Below are 15,173 nucleotides of genomic sequence, written 5' to 3' on the forward strand. Positions count from 1 at the left end.
CAAAGACACTTAAAATTTTTTAAAAAATCTATTAAGTCCCTACTTTTTTTTTGCACTCAATTGGGTACTTGAACCACCCCTAATTTTTTCAGTTAAAACCACCACGTGTAACAACCACAACGTGACATGTGAAAATAAAAATAAAAATAAAAATCAATAAAAGTTATAAAATAATTAAATTTTAATAAAATATTAAAATTATAAAAAAATTATAAAATCGTAAATTTATTTTATAAAAATATAGAAATATAGAAAAATTATAAAATTTTATAAAGTCGTAAGAAGTTATAAAAATGTAAAGAAATATAAAATTAGTAAAAAAATTATAAAAATTATTGTACTAAAAGAAGCATTTTATATTTTTTTCTATAAATTTTATTGATTTTTATTCTTTTTATCATTTTTCGCCACATGTCATACTGTGTTGCGACACATGATGACTTTAACTAAAAAAATTGGGTGTCGTTAACTTTAACGGTCACCAGTTAAAGTTAATGGTTAAAGGGTCTTTTTGATGGATTTTACAATATTTTATAAAATTTTACAATATTTTATAAAATTTTTCTATTTTTATAATTTTTAATAAATTTTTATAATTTTTAATTTTTTTATTAAAATTTAATAATTTTTATAAATTTTATTAATTTTTATTTTTTAAAATTTTTGCCACATGTCACACCGTGGTTGTGACACGGGGTGATTTTAACCGAAAAAATTATGGGTAGTTAACTTTAATGGTCAATTGTTAAAGTTAATAGTTAAAGAACCGTTTTGATGCATTTTACAGTTCAAGTACCTAATTGAGTGAAAAAAATCAGGGACTTAATTGATTTTCTTTAAAAAAGTTTGAGGGTTTTTTTTAATGCATTTGAAAGTTCAAATACCTAATTGCGTGCAAAAAAAAACAATGGTCTAATTGCTTTTTTTGAAAAAGTTTGAAGGTCTTTTTGATATATTTTAAAAGTTTAAGTATCTTATTAAGTGAAAAAAGAAGTAGGGGCTTAGTTGCTTTTTTTAAAAACAAATTAAAAACTGTTAAGTATGGCTCCTATTTTCAGTCAAATTTGAGAAATAATCTTTTAGTTAAACTCTGTTTATTTGTTTCAGTCAAACACTGATTAGTTTAGATTATTTTATTATTATTTGACATATGAATTTAGCCTATAAATAGGCTCTTTTACAACCTTAGTAATAACACCCATTTAGAGATTAGAACTCATAACACATTTAGAGAATTTTGTGTTTATGTTTTGAGAGTTCTTTGTTTTCGGGTTTTCGGGGTTTAGTTTTTATCTCCGTCTTTTATACTTTTCGTTCTTTTGCCATTATAATAAAATTATCTTTGCCCGTGGTTTTTTATCCTCTTTGGAGGAGTTTTTTCACGTTAAATATGTGTGTTCAATTTCTCAATTTATTCCGCTATTTTTGTTACTTGTTGCTTAATTAGGTCGATCCCTAACAAGTGGTATTAGAGCTAGTTCAATTTTCATAAATCAGCCCATTCAGATATGGCAGCAATAAGGTTTGAAATTGAGAAGTTCGATGGTGAGAAAAATTTCAATCTGTGGCAAGTTCGGATGATGGCAATTCTAGTTTAATCCGGTTTGAAAAAGGTTGTTACCGGGAAAAAGCCTGAGAATCTAAATAAAACAGAATGGGAAGAGCTTGATGAAAAGGCCTTGCCTGCAATCCAGTTGTGCCTCGCAAATACGGTATTGCAGGAGGTATTGATGGAGAAGACCTCATCCGCATTGTGGAAAAGATTAGAAACTCTTTATGCGACTAAGTCTCTGGCTAACCGTTTAGTGTTGAAATAACGTCTATTTACGTTTCGCATGAACGAATGTGAGCTTTTTAGAGATCACATCAATCAATTCATTACTCTTTTAAATTATTTAAAGAACGTTGAGGTTCATATTGATGATTAAGATCAAGCTATGCTATTATTGTGCTCATTACCCCATTCATACAAGTCTTTCAGGGAGACCCTAATTTATGGCAGAGACAAAATCTCGTTTGAAGATGTGAATGGTCATTTGTTGAGTAGAGACAAACTCGACAATGAGCTTCATTTGGATAGCAAGGCAAATAGGCAAGCTTTCGTTTTAGTAGCATCAAAGAAACAAGACAAAAGGTGTCGCTATTGTAAAAAATTAGGTCACGTCAAAGCAGATTGTTATAAACTGCGAAATAAAAGAACTGCTGAGAGTAACGAAGAACACTACACCAAAAAAAGCTTTTAGCGGCGCTTTTTTAGGCCTTTAGCGGTGCTTTTTAGCGTCGCTAAAAGTATTTGCGGCGCTTTGAGAAGCGCCACAAAAAACGCCGCTAAAGACCAAGACCTTTAGCGGCACTTTTCCACAATTGCCGCTAAAGACTAAGACCTTTAGCGGCGCTTTTCCAAAAATGCCGCTAAAGACCAAAACCTTTAGTAGCACTTTTCCACAATTGCCGCTAAAGACCAAGACCTTTAGCGGCGCTTTTTCCACAAACGCCGCTAAAGACCATGACCTTTAGCGACGCTTTTCTCAAAAACGCCGCTAAAAACATAACCTTTAAAAAATATTTTAATCAAATTATATTTATTTTTATGATAAATATTATATTATGTTTTTATTTTTTAAATTTGAACTTTAAATATACTTTTAAGGATAAATAAAAAAATATTATTTAATAACACAATTAAAATCCAAAAGTTAAAACTCAAGTTGTTGTAAATATTAAAGTAAAAATAAAAATTTAGAATCAAAACTAAAATAAATAATAGATATGAGAAACTTGTATGGCTTCTTCCATCTGTATTGTGCGGTTTGGAATAACTTCTTAATCTCTCCCCAGGGTCATAGTTTGTGAACACCCGAAACTCATTTCCAAGTTTGCTTGAGTGTCGTGGCCGAAAATTGCATGCACGCAAACCCAAAAGCTCTGCAGCTCTATCACTCTGCATCTCTCCAGCAAGTCATTCTCTTAGCTTTTACTTAAAGAAAAGCCACTAAAACAACCATTGACATCTATACTTATATTCTGCACTATATTGGAGTTATCCATATACGGCAGTAAAGATGACTAACTCACAGCATTTATTGCAAGTTATGTTCAGTTGGAAAGGAAGTAAAAGCTTTACCCGTAAGCAAAAGCAAGTGAGATTCTCGTGGTTGAGCAAGAAAAGATATTGTTTGAGTAACTTTCTCTAAACACTCCTTGCTCTGCAACCATGCACAACATATGTAATATACTGTCAAAAATTTCCTCCAAACATGAACTCAAGTGAACACCAGTACAGCCATGGCAAAGTTAAGAAACAGGTGCTCATATAAAATATCTGTTCAATCGAGATTATGAGAAAAATAAAAACTGATGCTCTAACCCTAAATGTTCCATATGAGACCAAAATAGTGGTTTACCTACCATCTTGTAATTGAAATATGTCAAAATCTTCACATTCTCCGACGATAATATATTTAAAATAGCTCTGTAAAGCAAATCAGTAGGATTATAGATTTCCCAGACTTAAAGACATATCACAGGAGGAATTTTATATCAAGGTAAAGTGGCAGAGAATCTCTGGTATTTACAAATTAAAAGTCTTTGATTTCGTTTTCATCAGAAAGAAAATCTCATATTAATGGGCACAAGATAAATAAGCATAGGCAAGTGGGTTTTATACTCTGTAATCAAGATAAACAAGCAAGTTCATCCTCATATTCAAGATAAACAATAAGATGCTTGGAAGTAATATGTGGAAACTAAGTGGAAAATAAATTGTAGATGCAAAGCATGGGAAGAAAGTGATCTGAGATTACGCATTCTCAAATGATCAAAATAATGCAGGTCAGACTATTGATTTTCATATGCTGCCTGCATTCTTTCAAGATCTAAAACACTTAGCAATCAATAATACCAAACCACGAGAAAGGATGCAGATTAATTGAGACAGAATCTTGCAAAATCTAATCGTAAGTATATTTCATGTTCTTGTGGGGAAAAATTATCTCCCTGCAGAGTAACAACCATAAACCTATCGTTGGAAAAATGTAAAACATGAGGATTGGAGAAAATACTCACCACAGCAATAATGATGAAGAGATCTTCCCAGTGTTTTTCATCTACTAGTTGAATTGCAAGACTATCACTTCCATCATCCTCCTAGAGGTATTAAAAAAGAAGAAAATATAAGAATTGGTTACTCAAAGGTACTACCCTTCCTGATGAAAGATGAACTGTTAAATACATGCAGAAATGAACCGTTCAACACACACAGAAAGAACTTACTTTTCCCATAATCCACTTAACGAATCCACCAAACAAACTCCGACAAGCACTACCTGAACCTTGCCTACAAAATATTTTTAAAAAAATCAATAAATCATCAATTGAATTACAACTAAAATTCTTGCATCTCTATAAGTAAAAAAGGCCATACCTAGCTATAGCAGAAAGTTGACTCTCATCTTCACTGACATTCATAAGTGCAAAAACTGCATCAAACCCAAAACCATTAGTCCTATAAACTGTATTAAACAACAAAGTAAAAAAGAAAAAGAAGGTTAAAGGGTCTGCACAAGGCTAGCTGAATGTATTCCACTGCTTAGCATGGTTTATATTAACTTCATTGACCAGATTCAAAGAACAACATATAATCTGTAACTAATTGAATTTATTTCTTAAACACGGAAAGCTACAAACTGATATATGGTCGATATAAAACTCACCGTTAGGAACCAATAACGAGACCTTCCCGAGCGATGTTTGTTGTCACACGAAGCACTGCTTTACAAGACAAATATTTAAATATCAATACAAATACATAAACTCTTCTTTACAAGACAAATATTCTAAGCTATCAATACGAATCTCATATTTAGTAAGTTTGAAAATTTCATAATTAAAGCAAAAGATATTTAAATATCAATAATATAATAGATATGAACAAAAATTAATTATAACTCATAAACTAGTAAAAACCAAATCCTAAATTTATAATATTATAATATTATATATTAATTTTGCATTATAATATTATATATTTAATTTAATTTAATGTAAATTACATCACATATAAAATAAAACAATATATTATTAAATATAAAATAGACTAGGTTGGAGTCCAAATCTAACCCTCCCGTACATATAAATTTAATATTTTAAAATAAATAAATTTGGTTGATGTATCAAACTTAATATAAGAAATGTAAGGAATGAAGAGGTAATGGCAAGGAAGAGTGGGTTGGGTAATGAACAAATATCAGGATGGCATTAAGGAATAAGAAATTTATATTATTAACATTTATGCTATTCTATTTGTTAAAAAAAAAAAAACATTAGTTGTCAAAAATTATAACAATTAAGTATTACTGACATACAACTAACGATTAAAATAAAATAAAACATATATGTAACAAATAAATTGTTGGTCAGAAAAAGTTGTAAAAAATGAAAAAGAATTGCACTCAACTGGCTCATGTAAACTGCAGACTTTGAATACAGAATATAGACACTTAAATTCCTGCACATGGTAAAAACAACAGCCTCATTTGACCTTAACAACTTCCTACTCAACTAACCATTCTTGCATATCCTAGAAAGCATGTTTCAGATGCAAAATAAACCAAAAACAACAAACAAATTAACCTGAGGCTCAACTCAGGTAGTTTTTTGAATATTGTCTTCACCACCTCCTTGAAATTGGGAGGAAACGGTGCGCCTAGCAAATTTGGAAGATGCAATTTAATATAGAAAAGTATTGAGCATGATACAAGTAGGAAAAAAGAAGTATTCATCAGTATCATCATTGTACATAGACAAACAGCTACCTTTCTCTAGTGACAGTATGTCAAGACTTCACCATAGAGAATTAAAAGATGATTAAGCACATGACTAGTGATAGATATTACCAAGCTTTTGAGGAAATATGGATTCATAATCAAGCTGTGATTCGATCAACGTACTTTGGAGCAGAAACTTCGATAGGCTTCTTGATTTGCACATCATCAGCCCATCTATATTCATACCTGTAAGTTTGTAGGACAACAAATAATCAACTCCAGAAAACCCAATATATACAATTTGAAAGAATTTTAAAAAATAAGTAAATTACAACGGAGAACTAGTAGTATGGAATTGTTGAATTAATTGACCGAAAGCAAAAGGTACATGAACCAAACAAAATAAGAAATTTTACAGTAGTTAGGGGAGAAAATATATAAAGTCAATTTATATAAAAAGGTAAAGATATTACTAAAGTTATATATATACTAAATAGAATAGAAAATCACTTTCCTAAGCATTTGAACTAAGCAGTAAAAAACTTATGATCTCAACCCTAAACATAGCCACTAATGTCAGCTACGGGTCATCATCATAAGGTATGTTTAAGGCTACTGACGACGGAAGAATCAAAATAGGCTTTACGTTACGTTGAAATTCAGCGAGCATGGTATCATGGGAGGACTGATACTCACAGATATTCCCCCTCAACTCCACTTGCTCCACATGACCTACACAACACCACACACAACTCTTTCATTCAGGTAATGTGAAAAAGGATTTTGGATACCATTAGGGAACATATATATTTAAATCCTTTTGGATTTCAGGCCCCAATAGATGCTAGTTTCTGCACTGTCTAAAATTTGAAATCTAACATGCATAATTGCAACTCGTTGAGTGTGATTGAAATTGAAGAAGAAATGATATTTCCAATTTTGCTGTCAATATCTGATAATGCCGACACCAGAAGGGAAATTCTATTTTCTTTTCGATGGTTTGATTATCATACACGGACAATAGAGTTTTTAATTTCACAAACAAGTGGAGAATTCATCATAAATCCTAAACGGCTTATTAAATTCCACTGTTCTGTTCGTTTCAGATATGGGAATGTAGGCATTGCACTAATTTTCTTCTATAGAACTTAATCCATAATAAATGCAGAAACCAAGAAAAAAAATTAGCTGTGGCTGATGAACTTGTTGTGTAAAAGAAAATTAAAACTATATATGTTCAGGGAACTTACTATTCACTGTGTATAAGATTTTGAAATCTTTAGGAATCTGCTTCCATTTGACTGATCGTTTATGCCAGGGGGAGATTTTCCGGTGCCGAACATGGAAAAACAGAGGAGTCGAGCAGTATTAGAAACCAACGGATGCCACCACAAAAACCCCGATCTTTCAAAGCAGGTAAAAGTTCTTAATGAGCAGATAATCTTAAAAGACTGTAAAGACGCGATAAAGTAAGGCACCCTGGATGGGAGGAAGGATAAGATAGCCAGCACGTCAGATAAGATGATGAGGAATCCTTAGACTTACGGGCTGGAATGTGCCGCTCCGCTTAGTCGACTTACAGGCATGGAGAAGAAAATCAGATTGACCTAACTCTAAATGAAACTGTGCATAACTTCTCTTCTTATTTAGATTTCTCCCATTTGAACCACATTCTTCCCTTGAAACCCTAGTCTCTGATATGGGTTTGTCGAACTTGTCATCGCCAGATTCTTTTTTCTTGTCATTCCTTAAAAAGTCCCAAAAGTAAATAAAATTAAAAAAATAAAACAAAACAAAAAACCAGGATATCAACAAACCCTTCTATCAGTTTCATCATTTCTTCCAGCGATATGTCTGGGTGATTCCATCCCATCTTCTGGTTTTCTTCCTTCAAGTCTGTTGTTGGAAATGGGAAATTTGGGGATTTCAGCTGAAGAAAAACAAACTTTTATTTGGGGGATTTAGGGCGCACGACGGAGATGAGAAGAAGTGGGAGTAATGAGCGGCTAACCAAATTTTTTTTTAGAAGTGAGCGGGATTTTGATTATCTTTTATTTTCTTCCACATTTGTGGCGTTTTAAAGAAAAAACGTCACTACCTAAACTGATCTATTGAAAATTACAATACATATTTGCATCGTTTTTATCAAAACACCGGTAATGTCTACCTTTTACGGTATTTTTGTTGAAAACGCCACTAAAAAATTTAAATTTTTCTACCCAAACGGCGCCGTTTTGGGAAATTTTAATACATAGTAATGGCGTTTTTTGCTGAAAACGCCGCTAAAGCTCGCATATTTTTTTATATTCAATTATTGTATCTTTCATATAAATTTTACATAAAGAATTATTAAAATTTTAAGTAATATTTAAAAGAATTAGAAAAATTATAAATTTCATTTTTTTATTTCATTTTTATTTTTGTATTTTATTTTTTCTTATAATTTGGTCCTATCCGAATTAAATAATTACCTATCTATCAATATTAAATATATCAAATGGTTTAGATTAAATATTTTTAAATATAAAAGCATTAATTAATTGTATAAAATTGTATCATTTAACAAATCTCAAATAAACCTTAAATCTTAAATTAACCATTCAATATACATAAAGTCTATCTATTATATATCTCTTAAATAATATAAACTATACTCATAATTTCAATATATTAAATTTATTATTATATATTTTAAAATTATATAAGAACATATTTAATATATAAATAAAAAACTAATTAATCTAAACTCTAAACATTAACCCGACCTTTGAAACCCTAAATCCCTAGCTCTTAACCCCTAACTCCCTAACTCCTAACCCCTAAACCTTAAATCCCAACCCTTAAACCATAATCCCTAAATCCATATATAATCCCCAAACCTTAAAATAGTAACTCCTAAACTGGCCTTAAATATTAAATTAACCATATACCGTAAGCCATATAAACCCTAAACTATAATGATAATTAATTAAATATTTTAAAATTAATACTATCTTATCTTTTTCAATTATATATGAAATTATTTAATATATAAATTTAAAAACATATTTAAAATATAAATAAAAAAATTAATCTAAACCCAAAACCCTAACTCGACCCATGAAATCCTAAACTCTAAATCCTTAACTATTAACCCCTAAACCTTAAATCTTAACCCAACCCTGAATCTCTAATCCCTAAACCCTAACCCAACCCAGAATCCATAACCCCTAAACATTATTTAATATATAAATTAAAACACACTAATTAATCTAAACCTAACCCCTAACCTCTAACCCTTAAATTCATAAACCCTAAATCCATAACTGATCTTAACCTCTAGCCCCTAACCCCTAGCCCCTAACCTATAAACTTTAAATCACAACCCTTAAATTAGAATCCCTAATCCATAATCCCTAATTTCATAATCTATAAACCTTAAAATTGTAACTTTTAAACTGACCCTAAATCCTAAATTAACCATATATATACACTCTAAACCATATATATTAAACCCTAAACTATAATGATAATTAAATTAAATATTTTAAAATTAATACTATCGTATCTTTTACAATTATATTTGAAATTAATACTTAAAATTAATACTCTAATTTCATTTGTCCCTTTTCATTCATTTTAGTTCTTACTCTTGAGTAGGTACTATTAGGTCATTGTTGTGTTCATGTTTGATTAACTAAATATAAAATTATTTTTGGTAATAAAATTATCAATGTATAATATTATTTATCACCATATGTGGTGTTTTATATTTACTTTATTTGATTTATTTAATCAAACGATCAATTTAAGTTTTATGATATTTTATTTTACTCATAATTTAATATATTTTTCTAGTAAAGTAGTTTAAATAAACTGTGATTGAAAAATAATAATAAATAGTTAGGATTAGGACTTCTCTTTAATAAAAACATTTTGTATTAAACAATATTATTTGTTATCATTTAAATGTAAATTTGACCAATATATAATAAATACAACGAAATATCAATTTTTTCAACTTATAATAAAAAAATATAATTGAAACATTACTTGAGAATATATCAAAGAATGAGATAATTGAAATGGTTTTAGATTTTATTATTATTAGCGGCGTTTTTTTTAAAAAACGCCGCTAAAGGCCAGAGCATTAGCGGCGCTTCTTTAAAAATGCCGCTAAAGATCTGAGCATTAGCGGCGCTTCTTCAAAAACGCCGCTAAAGGCTAGAGCATTAGCAACGCTTCTTCAAAAACGCCGCTAAATGCCCGAACACTAGCGGCGCTTCTTCAAAAACGCCGCTAAAGGCCCGAGCATTAGCGGCGCTTATTCAAAAACGCCGCTAAAGGCCAGAGCATTAGCGGTGCTTATTCAAAAACGCCACTAAAGGCCCCAAAAACTCAGAAAATGGTGTCGTTTGGCTTAGGCTTTTTGCGGCGCTTTTCAGAAAATGCCGCTAATGCTTATTTTTAGCGGTGTTTTTGGAGAAGCGCCGCTAATACTCTACCTTTAGCGGCGTTTTTGTAAAAGCGCCGCTAATGCTCGATTTTTAGTGGCGTTTTTTTGTCCAAACGCAGCTAAAAACGCCGCTAAAAGCCTGTTTTGGTGTAGTGGAAGATGTAGCTGGTGCTAATTTGGCCGATGAAAGCGGTGATGATTTCTTGTTAGTGTCAACGAGCGATAACTCCAAGCTCACGTCCAAGTGGATCCTAGATTCGGGATGTTCTTTCCACATGTGTCCCAATAGAAAATGGTTCTTTACATATAGTTCGGTTGAAGGTGGAGTTGTGCACATGGGAAACTATTCATCTAGTAAGGTAGTTGGTATTGGAACTATTAAAATCAAGACACACGATGGGACAATTAGGACACTCTCAGATGTCAGGTATGTACCTGATTTACGAAAGAATCTCATCTCCTTGAGTAATTTAGACTTGAAAGGATGTAGAATCAACATCGAGTCGAGCGGTATTAAAGTATCTCATGGAGCTCTCGTTTTGCTAAAAGGTAAAAGAACTGGCAGTCTTTATATTCTGGAAGGTTCTACAGTGACTGATGAAATCGGACGTCCCTCATCCATTACAGAGTCGAAGTCAAGTTGTTTGGAGCGGAGACAACTTGGTCATAGGAGGGAAAAATGTATGACCGTTTCGTTGAAGAGAGGTTCTCTTTTGGATGCAGGTTTTGAAAAGTTAAGGCACTGAGTTCGTGAAAATCAGACCCGGGTTAGTTTTGATTTGGCAGTGTACAAGTCAAAGGATAGAAGTCTTCCAGCTTCTAAGCACAGATTCGACTTAGTTAATTCCCTGCATAGTTCAAGATAGGCTCGTGGCGGGTTTTGGCAAAGATGGCGTTGTGGAAATATGAATCAATGTGGAGATTTGTTAAGTATGACTCCTATTTTCAATCAAATTTGAGAAATAATCTTTTAGTTAAACTCTGTTTATTTGTTTCAGTCAAACGCTAATTAGTTTAGATTATTTTATTATTATTTGACATATGAATTTATCTTATAAATAGGCTCTTTTACAACCTTAGTAATAACACCCATTTAGAGATTAGAACTCATAACACATTTAGAGAATTTTGTGTTTACGTTTTGAGAGTTCTTTGTTTTCGGGGTTTAGTTTTTATCTCCATCTTTTGTACTCTTCGTTCTTTTTCCATTATAATAAAATTATCTTAACCCGTGGTTTTTTATCCTCTTTGGAGGAGTTTTTCCACGTTAAATTTGTGTGTTCAATTTCTCAATTTATTCTGCTATTTTTGTTACTTGTTGCTTAACCGGGTCGATCCCTAACAAAAACGCATTTTAAAAATTTAATTACTCGATTAAGTGAAATTGTTTTTTTGAAAATGTTGGAGGGAAGCTTCTGCCGTTAAGCTAAAAAAAAAAAAAAGATAGAAGCATAAAATAAATATTTAATATTTAGAAATAGAACAAAGATATAAAAGAATTAGAACATCAAAAAAACTTTTCTTTTTGTGTGTGTGTGTGTGTGTGTGTTTGTGTGTGTTGGGTGTGTTGGGTGGGTGGGTTTAATATTTTCTCTCCAATTTGCATAACCACTTCAATTTGCATAACCACCTCCCTTAGAGAGTCCAGCAAGCTTTAGTAGCGGGGTTCCAGATTGCAGGAAGCAAGAATCTTTTTCTATTATTGCCATGAGCATTGAAATTTCCACCAGTTTTGGGGTCGGTTTGGACCTTGCCAGGGTTTCCAGGGGCAGCGCCAGGGCCAAAAATGCCTTTGCAAACAGCGGCAGGACCCATAGGAGTGGCGCTGTTCTCATGGTAGATGCCGTTCTCCATAGGGTTTGTGACCGCATCAGCCAAAGCGCTGGCGAAGGCAATGACCATAGCATCAGCTGCCATATTGCCACTTGGTGGTTTAAGGACTGGTCCTTTTGAGCCAGGTTTAGCGGGAACGAAAGGCCATCCACATTCTTCAGGGCACTCAGTTTCTGGGTTCCCGACGATGATGTATGGGCGCGGCTTGGGATCCTCTGTAATTTCCAAAACATTATAACCAATAAATAATAATATTTAAAGAGATTCAAAGGAAGAAAAGGAAATTGGTTACCAGTAAGTAGATGATCGGCACACTTTCCATTGCAAAGTCCTTGAATGGAGACATCTCTTGCGGCAACGATGACCGGAAGGACATTAGTATCGCCCTTAGTGAGTTCCTCGATAAGAATTGGGATATGTGCTTGCAAAGTCAAGACTTTTCCATGTTTGTATGCTTTATTAGTCAATTGTTTCACCACTTCCACCTTGATTTTGGGGCTTTTCCCAGGCTTTGCACCTGGCATCATGGCTTGATAACTTTCCACCACTTCCCACCAACGGGTGACTTGAGGTTGAAGGTGGTCTTTGCCTGGCAACTCCAACGATTTTATGAAATTCCTCATCGTATTCTTTATGTCTTTTCCACAATCTCCGTACCACATTAAGGCTAGTTTAACGTTCCCAGTGAGCATCGGACCATCATGGTGGATCATTTTGGCCTTATCGGTATAGGGGTCCCAAGAGTGACCATGGCCGGAGGAGGAAGTGAATAAAAGAGAGACTGAAAGTGCAAGAGCAAGGAGGCGGGTTGAAAGAGAAGAAGAACCCATTATTCACAATCTTTATTCGGATGGGTTTGTTTATTTATTTATTAGTCTAAATGATGTTCTAACTCAAATAGACGACATGATTGAAACAGGGGAGATGGTGATGGGTATTTATAAGGTAGAATTTGTGGATAAATTATTCAAAAAGACAACTAATTTTAAGGATTCAAATTCCCAGACATCCTTAAAATTTTCTGTGGTAGCTATCAATCAAACCAACCAAACATAAGCGCTTCCTGTCCTTGAAATATATTAAAAAAATACCTGTCAAGTTCATGTTGTGAGTTATAACCCCATCCATCGGAGACGGTAAAAGAGTGCTACGAAGTGAATATTGTTAAATTTATTATCGTTCTACAATTGATATATTTTACTTTGCTATCTGTCCTGTTTCATTATATATGTATAATTTTAAAATTTATTATTATTTCCACAAATGTTAGATACATTCATCTCCTCCCACCCCATTTTGCTCCACTCCAATTTAATTGTTACTACTTATTTTTAATTTATTTTAATTTTTTTAAAGTCAAGTAAATATTTAAATATAATTCTCTAGAAAATATTTAAACATAAAATGAAAGATTTTTTTTATATATTACGTTATTACATTTTTAACTTTTTAATAGTTTATATATACAAGGATAAAATGGTAAGTGTATATAGTGGAACGGGTCGAAGCAAGACAAGCAATTACCATAACTGCTCTATACCACTATCCAAAAGAAAAAAAATTTGCCCGCCCTGCATCCACTTTTCAAACAAAAAAATTCGCTCCAAATTTGAAATCCATGGGGAGGATCGGATTTTGTCATCCTTACCATCCACTCATTTCGACTGGAAGCTTGGTTGAGCTTTGTGTGGATCCTAATTTACAAAGAGGGTCAATACAATTTTTTTCTTTTTCATGTTGGGTTTTGAATTTTTTTTTTCAATTTAATCCCTAAATTTGGTAATTTTTCTCACATTAAAGCTTGATCTTTTTTTGTCCAAGTTAGTCAATGAAATTTTCTTGAAAACCCTAAGTTTAGACCTTAATGTGTGAACAATTATTAAGTACAAGACTAACGTGAAAAAAAAAGCTCAAGCCTCAATACAATAATAATTACCTAATTCAAGTCTCAATATAAAAATTATTGTCAAATTCAAGAACTAATTTAAAAAAAAAAAATTCAAATCCCAATATAAAAATAGTTACCAATTTAGTTTCCAAATAGTGATTTAACCTTTCCAAAAATTACATAGTTGAAATCTAAAAAACTCTAGTGTGTTTTTCGAAGTTAGTAAAGGGAGACAACTTGGAAAGTTTCGCACCCATATATGATATGTCACACCCCAAATCTAGATGAATCGAATTGAAGGCGTGTTTACGTAAAGTTGTCTATTCTGGCACACTCTGGTGGTTAGTTCGCCAAACTATAAATTCTGGCGAATTTATTTCTTGGCAAATTGAGTATCTGCCCATGGAAGTATATCAGGATTTAGTTTTTGACGTGTTCTTCAATAAAAGAAAGAATTCAGTAAAAGAAAAATAAGCTCTTGTAGGTTACGGCCAAATGTATAATTTGCCTAGTTTGTTCAAGCACTGTGAAGAGCAAGTCTTGATAACTAGATCTGGTTATAAAGCAATTAAACTGATTGGTCAAATAGTTTTTGGAAAAGACTCTCATTTATGATTCTTCCGGATTCTGTAACCCATTAAGAAGGGTATATTTTAAAGTTTCTTAACACTTGTCAAATTCTACTAAGTAGAAGTGGATTATATATATGTGTGTGTGAGTAGGGTTAGTGAGAAAGTTTCTTCTTCCTTCAAAAATGACTCTTAAATTCTTAAATATAAAATGTTTTTGGTGGTTGCTATTCTTATGTAAATTGGAAGGTAAGGATTCTTAAGAATAAACAGAGGATGTTCTATCTCCTGGTAAGTCTGACAACTTTGCATGTTAAGATTAAGGGTACTATGATATATACATGCAGTAAGCTATGATTAAAAGGTCATGCATGGGGGTTATCTGTAGATGTGATGTTAGCAATATGTTTATAAATGATTTTTAATGGTTAACCCACGTTCTTTTAAGCAATTGATGCTACGAGTTTGTGAAAGACATTCAAAATTGAAGATTTTGATATTTTGCAAAGTGAGTTTCAAGTGAGTCTCTAATATCAACTCATAAAAGTTCATATAAGTATATTGTTTGTGATTGATATTCCTGAAAATAGTGTATGAGTACATGAATGATTGCTGAAAAATAAGAATGTATTTCTTAATATAAGTCTTTGTGAGTCTAGAATATGATGAATTGTGTGTATGAG

General features: G+C 32.2%; 2 protein-coding genes across 16 annotated transcripts; both read right to left on the reverse strand.

Annotated features, from left to right (window-relative positions):
• Positions 1-2,652: 2,652 nt before the first annotated feature.
• Positions 2,653-7,829, reverse strand: LOC105787943 (diphosphomevalonate decarboxylase MVD1, peroxisomal). 15 transcript variants are annotated; one of them, XM_052625547.1, is made up of 12 exons: positions 7,583-7,829; positions 7,016-7,512; positions 6,417-6,497; positions 5,895-6,011; positions 5,632-5,704; positions 5,456-5,506; positions 4,424-4,456; positions 4,273-4,336; positions 4,066-4,146; positions 3,409-3,472; positions 3,125-3,206; positions 2,653-2,941 (listed from the first exon to the last, which is right to left on the reverse strand). In XM_052625547.1, exons 3-12 carry the CDS (start codon positions 6,433-6,435, stop codon positions 2,824-2,826), a joined length of 702 nt encoding a protein of 233 aa, XP_052481507.1. In that variant the 5' UTR covers positions 6,436-6,497; positions 7,016-7,512; positions 7,583-7,829; the 3' UTR covers positions 2,653-2,823. The 15 variants fall into 15 exon arrangements, with proteins under 15 accessions (XP_052481507.1, XP_052481527.1, XP_052481508.1 ...); XM_052625567.1 differs by having other exon boundaries at positions 6,462-6,497; positions 7,016-7,066; positions 7,311-7,829; XM_052625548.1 differs by having other exon boundaries at positions 7,016-7,066; positions 7,311-7,829.
• A 3,817-nt stretch (positions 7,830-11,646) lies between these two features.
• Positions 11,647-12,938, reverse strand: LOC105787946 (protein EXORDIUM-like 6). The gene is made up of 2 exons (XM_012614572.2): positions 12,326-12,938; positions 11,647-12,248 (listed from the first exon to the last, which is right to left on the reverse strand). Exons 1-2 carry the CDS (start codon positions 12,861-12,863, stop codon positions 11,836-11,838), a joined length of 951 nt encoding a protein of 316 aa, XP_012470026.1. The 5' UTR covers positions 12,864-12,938; the 3' UTR covers positions 11,647-11,835.
• Positions 12,939-15,173: the final 2,235 nt, after the last annotated feature.

The sequence above is a fragment of the Gossypium raimondii genome, chromosome 2, assembly GCF_025698545.1.
Source record: "Gossypium raimondii isolate GPD5lz chromosome 2, ASM2569854v1, whole genome shotgun sequence".
NCBI lineage: Eukaryota > Viridiplantae > Streptophyta > Magnoliopsida > Malvales > Malvaceae > Gossypium > Gossypium raimondii.

Excerpts from the sequence above, each read along its gene's own strand:
- LOC105787943 (XM_052625547.1), bottom strand. Across the intron at positions 4,457-5,455 it reads TCTGCAGTTTACATGAGCCA|TGAAGATGAGAGTCAACTTT; the intron begins GTTGAGTGCAAT and ends TATGAATGTCAG. Across the intron at positions 3,473-4,065 it reads TCTTCATCATTATTGCTGTG|AGCTATTTTAAATATATTAT; the intron begins GTGAGTATTTTC and ends TTTGCTTTACAG.
- LOC105787946 (XM_012614572.2), bottom strand. The coding sequence starts at position 12,863 with ATGGGTTCTTCTTCTCTTTCAACCCGCCTCCTTGCTCTTGCACTTTCA. Across the intron at positions 12,249-12,325 it reads TGCCGATCATCTACTTACTG|AGGATCCCAAGCCGCGCCCA; the intron begins GTAACCAATTTC and ends TGGAAATTACAG.